Source organism: Podarcis raffonei, chromosome 18, assembly GCF_027172205.1.
Source record: "Podarcis raffonei isolate rPodRaf1 chromosome 18, rPodRaf1.pri, whole genome shotgun sequence".
NCBI classification, from domain to species: Eukaryota; Metazoa; Chordata; class Lepidosauria; order Squamata; family Lacertidae; genus Podarcis; species Podarcis raffonei.
Window position 1 is genome coordinate 12,189,767 of NC_070619.1, and position 19,061 is coordinate 12,208,827.

A 19,061-nucleotide genomic window follows, 5' to 3' on the forward strand; every position below is an offset into this window, starting at 1 on the left:
CGCCGCCCGGAGCCTCTCTCTCATTGGCGAGACGCGGCAGCCAATCAGCGAGCTCGAGGGCGGCGAGGCGCGAGCGGAGGGAGGGGTGGAGAGGGAAAGCACCAATCGGAGCTCAGCGGGAGTGGGACGCGGACCAATGGGGCGCGAGGCGGGAAAACAGGCAGCCAATAGGGAGCGTCCGCCGGCTGGCCGGCCGGCGGCGGGAGCTTCTCCCCTCAGTGGCCGTTGCGCCTCCGCCTCGCCATGGGACGCTTCGCCCGGCTGCTGCTGGCTGCCCTGGCCGTGGCGCTGGCCCGGCCCGCCCGAGGCACCGTCTACTTTCGGGAGCAGTTCCTGGACGGAGGTGGAGGAGGCAGGGAGGGGGCCTCCCCTTGACACGCGCCAGGGGGCCCATTCACACGTGCACTCGCGAGTTCAGCTCCTTCCGGCCTTTCCCCCAGGCTCTGCTTGGAGGGAGGAGGAATTAGGAAGCCTGGCACGGCGAGGGCGGTGTTCTTCCCCTTGACACGCATCTGGGGGCCTCTTCACACATGCACTTGTGAGCTCAGCCCCTTCCGGCCTTTCCCCCAGCCTGTGCTTGGAGGGAGGAGGGATTGGCGGTGTTCTCCCCCTTGACCCGTGTCTCTTCCCCACGGACCCCCTAGGGCTGTCTACTCCAACCCCCCGCAATGCAGGAATCCTTTTACCCAACGTGGGGCTCGAACCCACAACCCTGAGGTCAAGAGTCCCAGCTGAGCTACCAAGAAACGTTATTACTTGTGGAAAGAGCTTTCAAAAGTGCGAGGCGCTCCACAAAAACAAAAGGGGCCTTAAAACAACACATTTGGTTATTAGAAAAGATGGAGAGGGCAATAGAACTTCTTGTTTCTTTAAAATCTACCAAATTTAGAAAGCAACAGCCACACCATTTATTTAATCAACTTGTCACCTTTATACCTCGCTCCTTTCCTCCAAGGGAGCTGCCTGGTTCTCCTTGTATATCCCCATTTTATCCTCATGGCACCCCTTTGTGGTAGGCTGAGAGTCCCCCTGGCTCCCTGTAACCACCCCTCATAATTATCGGTTCGAATCCCCGCGACGGGGTGAGCTCCCATTGCTCGGTCCTAGCTCCTGCCAACCTAGCAGTTCAAAAGCACATCAAAGTGCAAGTAGATAAATAGGTACCGCTCCGGCGGGAAGGTAAACGGCGTTTCCGTGCGCTGCTCTGGTTCGCCAGAAGCGGCTTAGTCCTCCTGGCCACATGACCCGGATGCTGTACAGCGAGATGAGCGCCGCAACCCCAGAGTCGGCCACGACTGGACCTCATGGTCAGGGGTCCCTTTGCCTTTACCTTTATTTATTACTTGGTTTCCCCAGCCACTCTGGGCAGCTCCCAGCATAATAATATTATTAATAATAATTACACCAGTGAGTTGTGCAATCGATACACAAATACAGACACACAGGTACACAGTTCGAGTGCATTGCATGAGCGCCTGGGTGTGTTTCGCTTGCCGGCTTCCTGACGTGTGTCGCTGAACGATTCGCCTTTCGGGGGGGGGTTGCGTTTTTCCAAGGGTTTTAAGGCTTTGCTTGCATTTCCACCTGTCGTGACGCGTCTCCCCTTCTCTGTCAACAGCAAAATGGAAAGAGAGGTGGGTGCTCTCCCAGCACAAATCCAACTACGGGAAGTTCCGGCTGACGGCCGGCAGCTTTTACGGAGACCGCGAAACGGACAAAGGTTTGGGAACGTCCCCCAAGGACGCATTAGCAACACGACATCAGCTTTGACTTATCCCCTGCTGTTAAGCTTTTTAAAGCCGAGGGCCACATTAGCTTCTAAGCCATTTCCCAGGGGCCACATGCCCGTGTGGGGTTGGACCAGAGGCAAACGTGGGGTGGGGCAGTTACCGTTAGTTTTATTGTTTTGAAGTTGGTTAGTTTCTACATATGCCAGCATAGGCAAACTCTGCCCTCCAGATGGTTTGGGACTACAACTCCCATGATCCCTAGCTAACAGGACCCATGGTCAGGGATGATGGGAATTGTAGTCCAAAAACATCTGGCGGGCCGAGTTTGCCTATGCCTGCCATACACTGACACATTTCTCTTTATTCTGTGTCCAGGCAAAGGAGAGGCATTTTCAGAGTCCCAACGACACATTCCCAGCCAGACAAAAACTGAATATGCACAAATTAGTTTCAAAAATGCGGCTTCGAATCACAGATAACTGACGATAAGCGTTGTGTTCTCCATTTTCATGATACAGTGGTACCTCCGGTTAAGTACTTAATTCGTTCTGGAGGTCCATTCTTAACCTGAAACTGCTCTTAACCTAAAGCACCACTTTAGCTAATGGGGCCTCCTGCTGCCGCCGCGCCGCTGGAATACGATTTCTGTTCTCATCCTGAAGCAAAGTTCTTAACCTGAAGCACTATTTCTGGGTTAGCGGAGTTTGTAACCTGAAGCGTCTGTAACCTGAGGTACCACTGTAGTCTCCACAAAATCAGAGCTGTGCTCATCATTGGGAAGAGGGAGTAAAGTATGGTGGAATCTCAGTTTTCAAATGTAATCCATTCTGGAAATCCGTTCGACTTCTGAAACTTTCGAAAACCAGGGATCAAAGGGCTGGCTACAAAATCAATGGGGGTGGGGTGGGAATGAAAAATGCGCCTTCGAAATCCGTTCGACTTCCGAGGCGCGTTCGAAAACGGAAGCATTCACTTCTGCGTTTCCGGCGTTTGGCTTCCAAAACGTTCAGCAGCCAAAACGTTGTAAAACCCAAGGTTTGACTGTACTGGTTAGGCTTCACATTTATCGCCTGTAGGCCTGAGACGTTGCCTCGTGCGTTGCAGGTCTGCAGACGACGGAAAACGTCAGGTTTTATGCCATTTCGTCACGGTTCAAGCCCTTCAGCAACAGAGGAAAGCCCTTGGTCATTCAGTACACGGTCAAGCACGAGCAGAAGATGGACTGCGGTGGCGGATATGTGAAAATCTTCCCCTCCGACCTGGACCAGAAGAATATGAGCGGGGAATCCTTGTATTATGTCATGTTCGGTGAGATGGCTGGGGTGTTTAAAAAAAACAGAGCCAGATAAAAATGGCACCGGGTGTCAATTTGATCTCGGGTCTTGTCAGCATCGCCCTTGAGCCAGTGTCACCAACTGGACTCATCCACTCAGCCCCGACTGGGCTAGGCGAGCTGGGTAGCACTTCCAGAGACCACCTTCTGCTGCGCAGGAACAGGTCAAAGTGCTGTGGACTCACAGCTTGGAGTCGTGAGCACCGGATTCACTTCCACAAGAAGACAGTCGTTGCACAGCAGAGTATAGCAGAGTATAAACGACTCGGAGAGCAGCTCTGTAGAATATCTTCTTTATTCTATCTACAACTATAATACACAACTATATACAGAGCTAAATGAGGTCTAAACGAAAATGCTGAACTGCACTGAGTGTCTGCAGCTGCTCTTAGCAGCAACCTTATCTATACACACGATCTCTCTCTAACACTCAGTCTCTCTCCTTGATGTGAGGCTGGAGTGGAATAAGTAGAAAGCAGAAACCGCCCCTCCTCTCTGAAGAATCGGCAGAGAACATCAGCAGATTCTTGGATATGGGAGGGGTGAAATCTCCTCAGGTCTGTCCCGGATTTCTGCATTGGGTGCCCCCAAAACATATTCAAAACCTCTCAAGAGCCCCTTCGCATTCTGTGATTTCATTAGGGATACCCCCCCACACACTCCTGCAAAGCTCCTGTAACCTGCTGTGTTTTGGCGTCGGTGCTAGGAACGGCTAGGAAACCGTTCCATAAAATGTCCAGCATCTTATCCGATGTGTTTCGGGAGGGGAGCCAATTTCTGAAACCTTCAAGTAGCGCCCAAGAGGCAAAACCCGGCTCTTTCTCTTTTAAGGGCCTGACATCTGCGGCTCCGACATCAAGAAGGTCCACGTCATTTTAAACCACAAGAACAAACTCTATCCCATTAAGAGGCAGATCCGCTGCAAAGTAAGTGCGGGAAGCGTTTTCAAGTTCCATTTTGAAACATCCTTCTTGGCAGCCAGTTGGGGAGCGGCTTGTGGAGAACGGGGGCATGTCCCTGGAAGGGTGATAGGGAGCCCTGAGAGGAAAGTGGCGTTGTGGCTACCTTTCGCTGTCCCTCACTTCCCCCTGCCTTTACCTGAAGAACAGCCTTTCCTGTGGCAGGGAAAAGGGCAGCTTCTCATACATTTGCAGCTCTGCTGGCCAGTTTTGAGCTTCCAGAACTAGCCAGGACCCCCGAAAGCCTTACCCACACATATGAGCACACGTGACCCTTGTTGGGTCCAGAGAGTTCATTAACAATAACAATAACAATTTATTATTTATACCCTGCCCACCTGGCTGGGTTTCCCCAGCCACTCCAGGCGGCTCCCAATCAAATATTAAAAACGCAATACAGCATTAAATATTAAAACCTTCCCTAAACAGCATTAAGGTAAAGGTAAAGGGATCCCTGACCATTAGGTCCAGTCGTGACCGACTCTGGGGTTGCAGTGTTCATCTCGCTTTATTGGCCAAGGGAGCCGGTGTACAGCTTCCGGGTCATGTGGCCAGCAGGACTAAGCCGCTTCTGGCGAACCAGAGCAGCGCACAGAAACGCCGTTTACCTTCCCGCCGGAGCGGTACCTATTTATCTACTTGCACTTTGACGTGCTTTCGAACTGCTAGATTGGCAGGAGGAGGGACTGAGCAACGGGAGCTTACCCCGTTGTGGGGATTCGAACTGCCGACCTCCTGATTGGCAAGTCCTAGGCTCTGTGGTTTAACCCACAGCGCCACCCGCCTCCCTTATTAAGCATTAAAACCTTCCCTAAGCAGGGCTGCCTTCAGATGTCAAACAGTGACAATTTGCTGTTGACAAAAGGACAGCTGGACATATAAAGGGCCCCATTATCTTCAGTAGCTTAGGGCCTCATCAAACCTAAATGCGGCCCTGAGTCCAGCTACACAGCTGGAATGCATTTTAGCGACGTCAACGGTGATTAAAAAAACCGCGTTTCTCTTCCCCTATCGTTTGAGTTCAGGTGGACGGATTCACTCACCTGTACACGCTGGTTCTAAGACCCAACCTCACGTACGAAGTGAAAATCGATAACAAGAGGGTAGCGTCCGGCGACTTGGAAGACGACTGGGATTTCTTGCCCCCGCGGAAGATAAACGACCCAACCGTGAGGAAGCCGGAGGACTGGGATGACGTTGCCGAAATCGACGACCCAGAGGACGCCAAACCGGAGGTGATTATTACTGCCTTGCTCTGGTGTGGGGGGTAAGCCATGCCCTAGAGTTGCTGGCTATAAGGCCTCAGAAGCAGGTGTGTCTTTACAGCCTCTGATCCCCCTTTGGGCTGAAGGTGGAGGCAGAGGAGGAGCTGGGCCTCTCAATCCTCCCCTTTGACACCTGCTAGCATTTCAGTCACCTTAATGAACAGCTAAGTTGCATCCCTTGTGGCTTTCCCTGAGACCTGGGCAGCGTTTGCTAATTTTGCTTATTTTCTCTCTCCCCCCCCCCCTTTCTCTCTCTGCAAAAGGACTGGGACGTCCCAGAGTACATTGTAGACAACAGCGCAGAGAAACCCAAGGACTGGGACGCCGTGGCGCAAGGCCCCTGGGAGCCCCCCCAGCTCAAGAATCCACTTTACCGGGTAGGGCAGCTCCTTTTCCAGTCACTGGGGGGCCCTTGGAGATGGAAGCTGGGTGGCTCTTGGCAATTGTCACACTGTTGGTTTAGCTTTTAAACTCGCTTTCTGCGTAACTGCCTTTCGTTTCTAAATCGCAGTTGTTTCCGCCGCTCCGCAAGTCGTTTTGAGACGCCTCATGAGTGAAATTAAATTGCGAGAAGAAATGGCTAGCTTGGTCCATGAGCGCTGAGGCCCTGTAATAATAATGATGATAATTAATAATTAATATTTATTTATTTATGCCCCACCCATCTAGCTGGGTTTCCCCAGCCACTCTGGGCGGCTTTCAACAGAGCATTAAGAACAGAATAAAACTTCAAACATTAAAAACTTCCCTAAACAGGGCTGCCTTCAGATGTCTTCTAAAAGTTTGGTAGTTGTTTTTCTCTTTGACATCTGCTGGGAGGGGGCCACCACCGAGAAGGCCCTCTGCCTGGTTCCCCGTAACTTCGCTTCTCTCGGGGAGGGAACCGCCAGAAGGCCCTCGGGAGATGGACCCCGGTGTCCGGGCTGGATGATGGGGTTCTCTAACATCCTGTGGCTCCTTCCAGGGGGAATGGCAGCCCCGGAAGATCCCCAACCCCAAGTTCAAAGGCATCTGGCCTCACCCGCAAATCGCTAATCCGGAGTACCTGCCGGACACCACCATTTCCATCTACGAGAACATCAGCGTCATCGGATTGGACCTGTGGCAGGTCAGTGGGGTTTCCCGTTTTCTGTTCCACACAAAGGCCAGTGGGGGCGGGACTAGCCTCCAGCTTCTGCTCAACTTTTCTCCCTCCTTTGCCCCAGAGGTTATCTGCAGTGGGTGCTGCGGCCCAGAAGGGCTGGAGAGCCAGGATGAGGGCAGGGCAGGCCGCCAGGGCAACCCCACAACCGAACATGGTTTTTTGTTCTGGTTGCCTTTTGAAATGGGGTATGAACGTCCCCAAAAAATGGGAACCTTTGGCTGGGAGCAAGGTGTGCAGCGTCTCAGAAGGGACACTCTCTTGCAGGTGCGATCGGGAACCATTTTCGACAACTTCTTGATCACGGATGACGAAGGATACGCGGAAGAATTTGGGGACGAGACCTGGGGGGAAACAAAGGTAGCAGAGGCCTCGCCCCACCCAGCGGGGCCCAGGGAAAAAGGGGGCAGCTTCCTCTCCTGGCTTTATTTACATCAATCTCTGGGCATCGCCCGCTCTCTGAGACGGGTCGCTGGCCCTGGCGTGGCCACCAGTTGCCCCAGCCTCTCTAGTCCCTGGTGGGGGCATCTCTGCCTCCTGAAACCAGGCTCTTTCCAGCTCAATGGAGACAGGAGGGCCGTGTTTGGGGGGCTTGGGCCGGCCGGTTCCCCCAGGTGAGGTGGGCAGCGGAGAGGATTCTCCCTCGGACTTGTTTGCTGGGCGGAAAACTCTGCAGGTTTTGATCCGCAATCCCCTTCCAGGAGCCCGAGGAGAGAATGAGTAAGCAGCAGATGGAGGAGGAGAAGCAGCGGGAGCGAAGGGAAGCCGAGGAGGAGGCCAAAAGGAAGAAGAAGAAAAAGAAGGGGAAGAAGAAGAAGAAGGAGAAAAAGAAGAAGAGGGAAACCGTCCCAGAGACGAGGATTGTGGCACAGAAGGAGGAGCTCTGAATCTCCTTCTCAGACCTGGACTGGGAAATTTGGGGCTGGGGGAGGGAAGGGGCAAGGAAGGGTTGTATTTATTTTTACGCTGTTCAAATGTTCCTGGAAAAGCCTTATTGTGAAGAGAGGGGTGCAGAGAGAGGGAAAGGGGGCCTTTTCAGTGAATGTAGCTCTGGAGAAGTTCAATAAACAGGCAAAGTTCCTCTGCCCCATTCAAATGAGAACACACGAAAAGGGTGTGTATTTGGGGAGGGGGGCACACTAGTCAAAACCAGGGAGCTGCTCCCTCCTGTCTCCCCTCTAGCGGCCCCCTCCTCTCTCCCACTCCCCACCTGCCATGTGGCCCAATAGAAATCAGGTTTCTTTTGGGGGGGGGAGAAATCCCACTCCTGCCTTCACTAGTCCAGGGAAAGGGCATCCTTTATCTTTACCTCATCCTGGGCTGATGGCAGCTGTGGCCCAAAACACTTAGTAGAATTTCAGAATCCTAGATTTGGATGTGGGACCCCAAGAGTCATCCAGCCCAACCCCTGCAAAGCAGGAATCTTTTTGCCCAACGTGGGGCTTGAACCCACGACATGGGCTTAGCCAGGGTTTTGGTTTTTTTGGTAGGCAGGCTTTTGCGGGGGGGGGGCAGGACCTCCGATTTGTATTGATTTTGATTGATTACCGGGGGGCAGCTGTCCCCCTGCCCCCCCCCCCCTTGGCCAGGCCTATGACCGACAACTCTGAGATTGAGAGTCTCGTGCTCTACCAACTGAGCTATGCCAGACCCTCCGAGGGTCCCTGTTTTTCAATCCCGGTTTTAGAGAAGCCGTCCTAGTTTCTGATTTGATCCCGGAATGTGCTCCTTTTCCTTGGGACGTCCCTATTTTCAGGGGAGAAACGTTGGAGGGGATGGAATAGGGCGTCCCTCTTTTCAGGGGAGAAACGTTGGAGGGGATGGAATGGGACATCCCTATTTTCAGGGGAGAAACGTCGGAGGGGATGGAATAGGACGTCCCTATTTTCTTTCTTTTTTTTTTTTTAAAGGTAAAGGTACCCCTGCCCGTACGGGCCAGTCGTAACATTGGAGGGCATTGCATCCCCTGCCTCTGAGCATGTGCAAAGAGCACCTCCTGGAGGGGATGGAATTGTTGTTGTTGAGTCGTTTAGTCGTGTCCGCCTCTTCGTGACCCCCTGGACCAGAGCATGGCAGCCCCTCCTGTCTTCCACTGCCTCCCGCAGTTTGGTCAAACTCATGCTGGCAGCTTCGAGAACACTGTCCCACCATCTCGTCCTCCATCTTTCCCAACATCAGGGTCTTTTCCAGGGAGTCTTCTCTTCTCCTGAGGTGGCCAAAGTCTTGGAGCCTCAGCTTCAGGATCTGTCCTTCCAGTGAGCACTCAGGGCTGATTTCCTTCCGAATGGAGAGGTTTGATCTTCTTGCAGTCCATGGGACTCTCAAGAGTCTCCTCCAGCACCACAATTCAAAAGCATCAATTCTTCGGCGATCAGCCTTCTTTATGGTCCAGCTCTCACTTCCATACATCACTACTGGGAAAACCATAACTTTGAATATACGGACCTTTGTTGGCAAGGGGATGTCTCTGCTTTTTAAGGACGTCGTTATATTTTCATGGGAGAATAGGACGTCCCTATTTTCAGGGGAGAAACGTCGGAGGGCATTGCATCCCCTGCCTCTGAGCATGTGCAAAGAGCGCCTCCTCGCGCGGCAGCTGCGGCGTCGCCTCTTCCCATCCCGGCCGACAGGTGTCGCTGCTCCGCCTCCCTCCTGACTCCGCCCCCTGGTGGCCCCGCCCCCCGCCCCGCCCTCGAGGAGGAGGAGGAGGAGGAAGATGGCGGCGCTTGGCCCCCTCGGCGGAGGAAGCGGCAGCGGCGGAGCGCAGGTAGCCGGCGGGGAGGGGAGGGGGGTGTCCCCTTGGGGGCCAGGAGGGGCCCTTGTGGGGGGGCGAGGGCAGGGAGACCCCTCCTCACCGGAGGGGAGGGGGAGCAGCTGGGGGGCGCCCCCACCCCAAATTGGAGGGGGGGCTGAGCAAGGAAGGGGGACCCTCACCCCACCCCCCAAATTGGAAGATCGCCTCATTCCCCCCCCCGCAATGATAGGCATTGGAGGGTTTTCTGGGAGGGGGGAGGAGGGGCGCCCCCTCCCCCCACCAGAGGGGCTGAAAGGGCTGAGCCCCCCCTCTCCCCCCCACCCAATGGGTCCCCCTCCCACATCCCAAGGGCATGGGGAGCGAGGGGGGGCTTCAAAACTCCCCCCTTCCTCCCCCCACCAGAGGGGCTGATGGGCTGAGCCCCCCTCCCCCCACCCAATAGGTCCCCCTCCCACATCCCAAATGCCTGGGGGGGAGGGGGACTTCAAAACTCCCCCCTTCCTCCCACCCCCCACCAGAGGGGTCTGAGCCCCCACCTTCTCTCCCCCACCCCACCCAATGGGTCCCCAGGCAACAGCCCCCCCACGCACCCCAAGTGCCTGGGGAGGGAGGGAGAGGGGGCTTCAAACCTCCCCCCCTGACTGCCCCTCCCTCTCTCTCACCCCCCCACTGGGCCTGGGGAAGAGGCCCCCTCCTGTGTCTTGGGGTGGGGGGGAAAGGGAAGTCTGGAAGGCCCCCAGGGTCAAGCAGGCAGGTCCAAGGCTGCCCCCCAACCCCATCTTGCACCCCTCCTCTCTCAGGGGTGACTCAGGCCAGCCTCCCTCGCAGGGCTGTCCCGGGGGGGGGAGTGGGGGGGGAAGGTGGGCCCAAGACCCTCCCGGCTCGGGGGGGGGGTCACCCTCAGCCAGCCCAGGGCTCGGCCGCCCAGATTTGCCTGCTCATCCATCTGGCGACATGGCGTGGGGTGGGGGGTCATCCGCCAGATGGGCTCCATCTGCCGCAGGGGGGTGGGGGTGTATTGGCAGGGTCTCCCCCTGCAAAAGACCCCCCCCAAGAAGCTCCTAGGCCTGGAACCAGCTGTTTGTGAGAGAGAGGGAGAGAAGGATGGAGGCACCCCTGACCCAGGGCCTTTCTTAGGGAGAAGCCGAACACCTCCCCCCCCCCAAATAATAATTGGACCCCCTCTTGAGAAATAAGGGCTGGAGAGGAGTCAGACCTCTGGCTGGGGGGAGACCTCAAGCCATGCACCTGGCCCTGTGCCCCCCCCCAGCCAATAATAATAATAATAGTACCCCACTCATCTGACGGATTTGCCCTACAGCAGTTGAACCAGCCAGAAGCAGGAGAGGGTGGGGCATGCGCACACCCCAAAGCCCCCCCTCCTGAATCCTGGGAATTGTAGTTCTGCGAGGGGTGAACTATAGTTCCCAGTATTCTCTGAGGGTGGGGTATTTTAAAAGCTGAGAGTGCTGTGTTTTGGGGGGTCGGACTCTGTGGCCATGGGGGGAGCGGTCCCGGTTCCACGGCACGTCCCCACGCGACGCCAGGCCCGCTGGCGCAGGGAATCAGAGCGCCTCTGAGCAAGTGCAGAGGCCCATCTCTCCCCGGGTGACAGTGGGGCTTGAGTCTCCCGGACCCCTGTGGGAAGGGGGTCCTATTCCCCAGGTACCTGCAGGGGCACGAGGGTCAAAGGGGGCTCAGAGAAGGCGCCCAGGAGCCCTCGGGGGACGTCGGGCACGCTCAGTGCCGCCCACACAGGCCAGCAGCAACTCTCAGGAGCCTTTTGCCTGGCGATGCTGTTGAGGACTGAGCCAGGAGCCTTCTGCAGGCCAAGCAGGTGTCCTTTCCTTAAAAATAAACTAGGATTCTAGTCCTCAAGATTCTGCATTCAGCAGAAGTCCCCTTATTTCCCAGCGATACCCAGCGATGCCGTCGCAGGATTGAACCCGAAGCCTTCTGCACGCCAAGCAGGCGCCCTTCCCCCATGCTGCCTGCCCCGCCTGTCGGATGTGTTGTGTCACCAGCGGGGCGGGGTATTGCACAATCTCTCGTGTCACATCTCCCCAAAGGGCCGGGTGCGAGTGCCGGGTTCACGAAGGCCAGAGGAGCTTCCTCAGCCTCTCTGCGCTGAGCCCAGAACCTGCTTGCTGGTCTCGGGGTTCTGGGTTCGAGTCCTCCGTCGAAGGGGGTTGGACTAGATGACTCGTGGGGTCCCTTGCGACGCTGTGGTCCTGTGACTCCCCTGTTATGTGACTCAAAGGGATCCGTCTCTCCTGCGATCTGTAGCGGGGAACTGGAGTGGATCCCTGTTGGCCGAGCGTCGGGAATGGGCGCAGGGATCTCCCTCGAGGGATTTTGGACCCAAGTGGAAGAGCACCCACCCAACCTCCCCCGTAGCTTTTAGCGAAGTTCTTAATTTTCAGTGTTTTTGTACGTTTTTACATTTGTCGGAAGCTGCCCCAAATTTCTGTGGCGCCCAGCCAGATGGGCAGGGTACAATTATTATTATTATTTATTCCAGCGTTCTGGAGTGTGGCAGGTCTGTTTGGCTAGAGACCAAAGCTTTGGGCATGTTCAGGGAGTAGAGAGAAACTGGCGACTTTCCTCGCCACAATTGCATGCCTTTCCTACGCCCAGGCTACTGGTTTGGGCCACTTTTGAACGAACCGGCAGAACCTGCATATTGCATGCTTTTATTTCCGGTAATTTGATGTTCCAAGTGCTCTCTGGAAGCTGATCTGGGCCGCTGCACCAATCCAGTGACCCGGGGGCCTGACTCTGCAGAAGGCGACCTCCCTGCTTGCCTCCTGGCGGGTGCTGCAGCCGGGAGGGAGCTCTTTTGCCTCCCGGGGGTGGGGGCACCTGCGGTCCAGACCCGCCGGGCGCCGAGAGCCGCTGGCCAGGCCTCTCCCTCCTTGGACGCCGACCCAAATCTCGAGAGCCCCGTCTGCCGGGGACTGATTTGTATTCCTGCAGAGCGGCCGGCCTGCTGTCGAGCTGAGAGAAAAGGCCTTCTTGCAGTTGGCAAGGAGGAAAGCCTGGGTGCCAGATGGTTCTCAGGAGCGCATGGTCTTAAGACGAGGGATGTGGGGACGATGCGGGGAAGGGGTGGGGGAGGCAAGGGGGGCACGGCGCTCTGCATGCGTGTGGGGAGGGGGGTCTGTGCCTGCCCCCCTCGTGCTGGCAAAGTCCTGGCACTGCTGAGCGAAAGGTGGGCAGGCGGGATCTGCCCAACTTTTGTGCCCACAAAAGCACAGCTTTCAGCCCTTTGCGCAAAGGGGCTTTTGCCCCTCTTTCCCATTTTAAGCTGCACGCCTGGGGCACAATTGGGGGGTTGGCTGCCAGGCAGGCGGCATTTTCCGTGAGGGAGATTTGCGCCCTCGAATGCTCTCCCCGCCACGAGATTGCAGAGGATCCGGTTGTGCAATTTGGCTGTGGGGAGAGGCAGCCCAGGCTGTGGAAGGAAGTTCCTGGCTGCGTCGGCGGAGCTTGCCCAACTTCTCCAGCCAGCCTTCTGCTGTTTCATAAAACCGTACAGTCGGAAGGGGGCCCTCCGAAGGTCATCCAGCCCAGCCCGCCAGCAAGGCAGGAATCTCGGCCACAGCACCCAACAGCTGGTCTTTAGAAGCGTTTCTGCTTTGTCTTTGAAAGATAAAGCTGCATGGAAATGAAATAATACTATGAATCGGGCCGAATTTTACGTATAATAAGCTAAACAAGCTCTAGCTTTGGGCCCCACTCTCTTGGGGGCCCCCAAAAAAATTAAAGGAAAAAGAAACCCCTGGATGTACATTTCCAAAATATAAGATAAAAAGCAAATAAAATAAAACCTACATCCAGCAACCGTGTTTTGTGTTGTGTGGGCTCCTCTGATGTGAGTCATGGGCCCCGCCTGCTAGCCTGCTCCCTAAATATCACTGCTTTGCTCCTTTCTACATATAGGGTGCCGACATTCTGCATGGACTGGTTGCACGGCAAGATGCGCAAATGGCTTGAGATACCAGTTAGGTCCATCAATGACCATATAGCAGGCATGGCCAAACTCAGCCCTCCCGGTGTTTTTGGGACTACAACTCCCATCATCCCTAGCTAACAGGACCAGTGGTCAGGGATGATGGGAACTGTAGCCCCAAAACATCTGAGGGCTGAGTTTGACCATGCCTGCCATATAGCATATATTCAGCAAAAAGAAACAGCGAAAATTTATTGTGGACAAAGGACAGCTGGACATAGAAAGGGCCCCGTTACCTTCAGGAGCGGAGGGCCGCATCTAACCTCAATCCGGCCCTTCTAAGAATGATAAACCTCACCGAGGTGTTGGGAGAAGGAAGAATAGCTCCTGGTCGTTCCGTTGCGGCGATCGCAACCCAGATTTCAGAGTTGGACCCCAAGAATCGCCTCGTTTCCCCCCCCCCCCTTACAACACAGGTGTATGCAGCTGTTGGGGACCGAACCTGCAACCTGTTTCACCGTGTTTTTAATATTTGGAGCCGACCAGAGCGGCTGCGGCAACCCAGTCTGTTGGGCGGCGTGCAAATAATAATTACCATTATTGTTATTATTATCGCCGTGCTCTATTGGCAGTTAGCTTATGTATCCGAGTTTCTGTTCCCATCAGATACACTCTTTTGCTTCCGATATACAGTCACACCTCGGGTTACATACGCTTCAGGTTGTGTTTTTTCAGGATACGGACCGCCGAAACCCAGAAGTACCAGAACGGGTTACTTCTGGGTTTCAGCAGTCGTGCATGCGCAGAAATGCTAAATCTCGCTTTGCACATGCGCAGAAGCTCTGAATTGCAACCCGCACATGCGCAGATGCGCCGCTGCGGGTTGCGAATGTGCATCCCGCACGGATCACGTTCGCAACCCGAGTGTCCACTGTACTGCGAGCTCCTTGCTTGCTTGGAATTCGGACGTTTCCAACATGGAATCCTTTTGCTTCCTGGGGTCTCTTATTTTGGGGTGTCTGTGTTGCCTCTTTTTTGGGGGGGAGGTTATGTTCCCCCTTCCCTTTGGAAGCCAAGCTTTTCCAGGAACTGGGGGCCGACCCGCCTTGGTTCCGCAGGCGGATGTTGTTCCGAAATGGAGCGTGCAGCGTTTGGGTAGGGCCGGACTGACCTTCGGCGTCGTGGAGGGCAGGGAGCGGCTATTGCTCGAGCCGCCTGTCCTTGAGGCCGAGGAACAGGCTCCTTCTGTTGACAATAGTCCAGGGAGGGCGGCAGAAAGACGAGCGGGAAGCTCAGCCTTCTTTCCTCCGAGGACCTGGGATCGCACGTCCGTAAAAACAGGAAAATCGCAGCCAGGCAAAATAATGAAAATCAATAAATGCATTGCAGAGGCCACGTCCAAAAGAGGGGGGCAGGGAGAACAAGCCTAATAATTTCGTCATTTGCACCCCGCCCATCTGGGCTGGGATGCCGGAATCCCTGCTTCTGCCCACAGTGGCAGGGAGTTCCCAAGGCACACCCGTTCCTAGGAACAGCAGGCAGGACCTAGGAAGTGTAGGGGTGAGTTTCCTGCCTCTGATCCAGAGAGATCTCACCTTTGCCCAACCCAGCCCCCTCCAAAAAGTTGTGTGCCGGCTGGAGCCGTTGGGGGTTTTAATCCCAAATTATGTGGGGGGGGGACATCCCTTCTCTGCTTCAGGGCTTGCCTGCCCTCTCTGGCCCCGATCCCCCTTCCCACAAACCCATCCCTCCGCTTTCAGGCAAGCGTGGAGGGAGGGTCCTTTCTTGGGGGTCTCAATAGGGACTGGATCCGCTGAAGAGAGGGGCTCTCTGTACCTGAATACGTGTTTCACCTTGTTTCTCTCCCCACGTCTCTTTTCCCCTCTCCTGTCTAGCTCTCCGCCGGGACCCCCCTCTACGAGACGTATTACAAGCAGGCAAGTGCCGGGGGCTCCCTTCGCCCCCTTCCCCTGGAAACCCCCGGGGAGGAGGCAAGAATCGGGGTCGCCAGCACGGGCTGGCAGCAGCAGCAGCTCTCCCAGGCCTCTCCCAGCCCTGCCTGGGGATACCACCAGTGGGATTCGATGGGCTTTCGGCTAAAAATAATGACCCCAGCCTCACGATTCTGGATAAAGCACTGATTCAAAGGGGAAACTTGCCCTTACGCTGACATGGAACATTGGCTTGCTCAGTGTTCCCCACACTGACCGACAGCGACTTTGTAGGCAGCTTCCTACCGGGATAATAATAATAATAATTTATTATTTATACTCCGCCCATTGAACCGGAGATCTTCTGCACGCAGGGCAGCTGTTCTGCCACTGAGCAGCTGTGCCAGCCCCTGCGGATTTCCGGATTTTCCTTCCTCCCCGCACGGTTGGGTGGGGAGAACCTCACCCAAGTAGGCAGGGCAGGTGGGGCCCCAGGCGCCTTGGGGCCCCCAGTCGGGCCCCGTCAGAAGGACCCGGGACAGGAAGTCGAGCGGAGGAGTTCGCTTGGCTCCCTGACAGCCCCCCCCCCCAAAAAAACTTGGAGGGTTGCAGTTGGCTTTTGGAGGGCACTGTCCCTGTTTAGGGATGTTTTAAATGATGTCTTATCGTGTCTTTTAATATTCTGTTGGGAGCCAGCCAGATGGGTGGGGTATAAATAAATATTTTTTATTATTATTTATTATATCTCAGCTCAGGTGTGGCTGTTTGTTCTCCACAGGTGGACCCAGCCTGCACGGGCCGGATCGGGGCCGGCGAAGCTGCCCTCTTCCTCAAGAAGTCGGGGCTGGCCGACATCATTCTGGGGAAGGTAAGTTCAGTTCAGCCCGGGATTTTGGGGAGAAGGAGTTTGGGGGGGGCAGCACCCCAGCCTCCTCCTCCCCCCTTTTAGTCGCAGGGGCCACAAAGCCATTCCCCGCTCCGGAAAATGCCGCGGGAACAATCGGCCCGCGAGCCCATTTCACAGAATCGTAGAATTGCTGGAAGGGACCCCGTGGGTCATCCAGCCCAACCCCAACGCGGGGATCGAAGCGGCAGTTTTGGCAATCTCGCCAAGTCTCCGGAATTCAAGGCTCCAGCAGCACATCTGAGAAAAGCAATAGTGCTGTCCGTGTAGAAAGACTGAGCCATTATAAAGAGAATTATTGGGGATTTTCGCTAGTGCTGTATTGTATTATTTATGCAAATGGATTGTCTTTGGAGTCAAAGATCTGACTGGGACAAACCTTGTTATGTTGAGCTCGTATTTTGCACACTTTGTATATGGTGTCTGTTTGATAACGTGCCTAATAAAGGACCTTGATTGAATAGCGCTGGATCGGGGTGTGGTTTTTATTTTCCTTCTCTTTGGTGTGTGTTTTTTTTTTTTTAGATCTGGGATCTGGCCGACCCAGAGGGCAAAGGCTTCCTGGACAAACAGGTACGTGGAGAATCTTTAACAGGTACGTTAAAGATTCCTAGATCTGTTTAGACTTGGAAGAGGGACCCCAGACTCATCTAGCCAGTTTGCCTCCAATGCAAGGACCCGGATGTTGTTGTTGTTTAGTTGTTCAGTCGTGTCCGCCTCTTCGTGACCCCCTGGACCAGAGCACGCCAGGCCCTCCTGTCTTCCACTGCCTCCCGCAGTTTGGTCAAACTCATGCTGGTCGCTTCGAGAACACTGTCCCACCATCTCATCCTCTGTCGTCCCCTTCTCCTTGTGCCCTCCATCTTTCCCAACATCAGGGTTTTTTCCAGGGAGTCTTCTCTTCTCCTGAGGTGGCCAAAGTCTTGGAGCCTCAGCTTCAGGATCTGTCCTTCCAGTGAGCACTCAGGGCTGATTTCCTTCCGAATGGAGAGGTTTGATCTTCTTGCAGTCCATGGGACTCTCAAGAGTCTCCTCCAGCACCAGAATTCAAAAGCATCCATTCTTCGGCGATCAGCCTTCTTGATGGTCCAGCTCTCACTTCCATACATCACTACTGGGAAAACCATAGCTTTAACTATAAGGACCCAGATATGTAGGCTATAATGCCGTTGGTTTGATTAAATACATTATTTACTCTGTTGCATTTGACCCAGGGCTTCTTCGTGGCGCTGCGGCTGGTGGCCTGCGCCCAGAACGGGCACGACGTCGCCCTCACCAACCTCACCCTGGCGCTGCCTCCGCCAAAATTCGTAAGTGCGCTGGGCGTTTTACCTGTTTGCTTTCCGAGACCTTCCTCGGGGGGGGGGGGCGGGACGGCAACCCCTTTCCTCAGAATATTCTCCGAATATTGGGTGCTGGGCCGGGCCGGTGGAGACGTTTCAGGGAGGGGGTCTTGACGGTGCGCCGTTTCTCCTTCGTTCCAGCCCGACAGCACCAGCCCCCTGCTGATCTCCTCCTCCTCAGACGCTCACTGGGCCGTCAGGGTGAGTCTCCCATTGGGGCATGGGGAGGGAAACTAAGGCCCGGGGGCCGGATCCGGCCCAATCGCCTTCTCAATCCGGCCCGCAGATGGTCCTGGAATCAGCGTGTTTTGACATGAGCAAAATGTGTTCTTTTCTTTAAAATGCATCTCTTGTGGGGCATAGGAATTTGTTCATATTTTTTCTCTCAAAATATAGTCCGGCCCCCCACAAGTTCTGAGGGACAGGGGACCGGCCCCCTGCTGGAAAAGTTTGCTGAGCCCTGCATTTGGGGGGGGTCTCCCCCTTGGGCGAAAGGGGGTCCTCCTCTTCTCCTCCTCCTCCTCCCGTGGTGGGGCCGCCTTTTCCCAGAGCTCCCTTTATACTTTCAGATGGAGGAAAAGGCCAAGTTTGACGGCATCTTTGAGAGCCTCCTGCCCGTCAACGGCTTGCTCTCGGGGGACAAAGTGAAGCCGGTCCTCATGAACTCCAAGCTGCCTCTCGATATCCTGGGAAGGGTGAGCGGACCTCTCTTTCTATCTTCCTTTTTTTCTTTCTCTCTCGCTCTCCTCTTTCTTTCTTTCTTTCTTTCTTTCTTTCTTTCTTTCTTTCTTTCTCTTTCTCCCTCCCTCCCTTTCTCTTTCTCTTTTTCTTTCTCTCTTTCTCTCTCTCTTTTTTCTCTTTCTTTTTTCTTTCCCTTTTCTTTCTTTCTCTTTCTCTTTCTCCCTCCCTCCCTCTTTTTTCTTTCTTTCTCTTTCTCTCTCTCTCTTTCTTTCTCTCTCTCTCTCTCTCTCTCTCTCTCTCGCTTTCTTTCTCTCTTTCTTTCTCTCTTTCTTTCTCTCTCTCTCTTTCATATCCTCCCCAGCTTTTAATTTCCTGCTCCAAACAGCGGAATTTGCCCCATCACAGGAGCATAATTACAGTGGTACCACGGCTTATGAACTCAATCCGTTCCAGAAGTCTGTTTTTAAACCGAAACCATTCTTAAACCGAGGCTCGCTTTCCCTAATGAGGCCTCCCGCCACCAGTGCCTTTCCACCGTTCGGCTTCCGTTCATAGACCGAGGCAAAGTTTGCAAACCGGGACACTACTTCCAGTTTTGCGGAGTTCGTAAACCGAATAGTTCGTTAACAGGGCTGTTCGTAAACTGAGGTAGCAGTGTACTGCAACGTGTTCTACGTAGGGCTGCCTCTGAAGACGGTTCGGAGACTTCAGCCGGTGCAGAATTCAGCTAGACCAAGTTGCCCGCAACTGGACCTTTACCTTTACCTTTATGCCTGCAGGTCTCAGGGCACTTAGCAAAAAAACATGATCAAAACGAAAATGGAAGTTTAGGGAAGTTTTTAATGTTTAAAGCAGTATTGTGTTTTTAATATTCGGTTGGGAGCTGCCCAGAGTGGCTGGGAAACCCAGCCGGGTGGGCGGGGTATAAATAATATATTATTATTATTATTATTATTATTATTATTATTATTAAAATCAACAATATGGGGTAGTTTTTTGGGGGCGTCCTGACGTCTTTCTGCCCTTACTCTCTCTCTCTCTCTCCTTCCCGCTGTCTCCTAACGGCT

General features: G+C 54.6%; 2 protein-coding genes across 7 annotated transcripts in view; both read left to right on the forward strand.

Annotated features, from left to right (window-relative positions):
- The first annotated feature begins 209 nt into the window (after positions 1–209).
- CALR3 (calreticulin 3) lies at positions 210–7,515 on the forward strand. Its single transcript, XM_053372372.1, has 9 exons — positions 210–343; positions 1,619–1,720; positions 2,835–3,038; positions 3,895–3,989; positions 5,048–5,257; positions 5,551–5,664; positions 6,252–6,395; positions 6,696–6,788; positions 7,130–7,515. The coding sequence occupies exons 1-9, from the start codon at positions 244–246 to the stop codon at positions 7,313–7,315; spliced, it is 1,248 nt and encodes a 415-aa protein (XP_053228347.1). The 5' UTR covers positions 210–243; the 3' UTR covers positions 7,316–7,515.
- Positions 7,516–9,099: 1,584 nt separating this feature from the next.
- The window catches only part of EPS15L1 (epidermal growth factor receptor pathway substrate 15 like 1), a 37,206-nt gene continuing 27,244 nt past the window's right edge, over positions 9,100–19,061 (forward strand). For all 6 annotated transcript variants that reach the window (XM_053372364.1, XM_053372368.1, XM_053372369.1 and 3 more), the window contains exons 1-7: positions 9,100–9,195; positions 15,031–15,072; positions 15,845–15,934; positions 16,496–16,543; positions 17,185–17,280; positions 17,455–17,514; positions 17,883–18,008. In XM_053372364.1, the coding sequence (XP_053228339.1) occupies positions 9,145–9,195; positions 15,031–15,072; positions 15,845–15,934; positions 16,496–16,543; positions 17,185–17,280; positions 17,455–17,514; positions 17,883–18,008 (513 nt within the window). In that variant the 5' untranslated portion in view covers positions 9,100–9,144. The remainder of the gene's footprint in view (positions 9,196–15,030; positions 15,073–15,844; positions 15,935–16,495; positions 16,544–17,184; positions 17,281–17,454; positions 17,515–17,882; positions 18,009–19,061) is intronic.

Excerpts from the sequence above, each read along its gene's own strand:
- CALR3 (XM_053372372.1), top strand. The coding sequence starts at position 244 with ATGGGACGCTTCGCCCGGCTGCTGCTGGCTGCCCTGGCCGTGGCGCTG. Across the intron at positions 6,396-6,695 it reads TCGGATTGGACCTGTGGCAG|GTGCGATCGGGAACCATTTT; the intron begins GTCAGTGGGGTT and ends ACTCTCTTGCAG. Across the intron at positions 6,789-7,129 it reads AGACCTGGGGGGAAACAAAG|GAGCCCGAGGAGAGAATGAG; the intron begins GTAGCAGAGGCC and ends ATCCCCTTCCAG.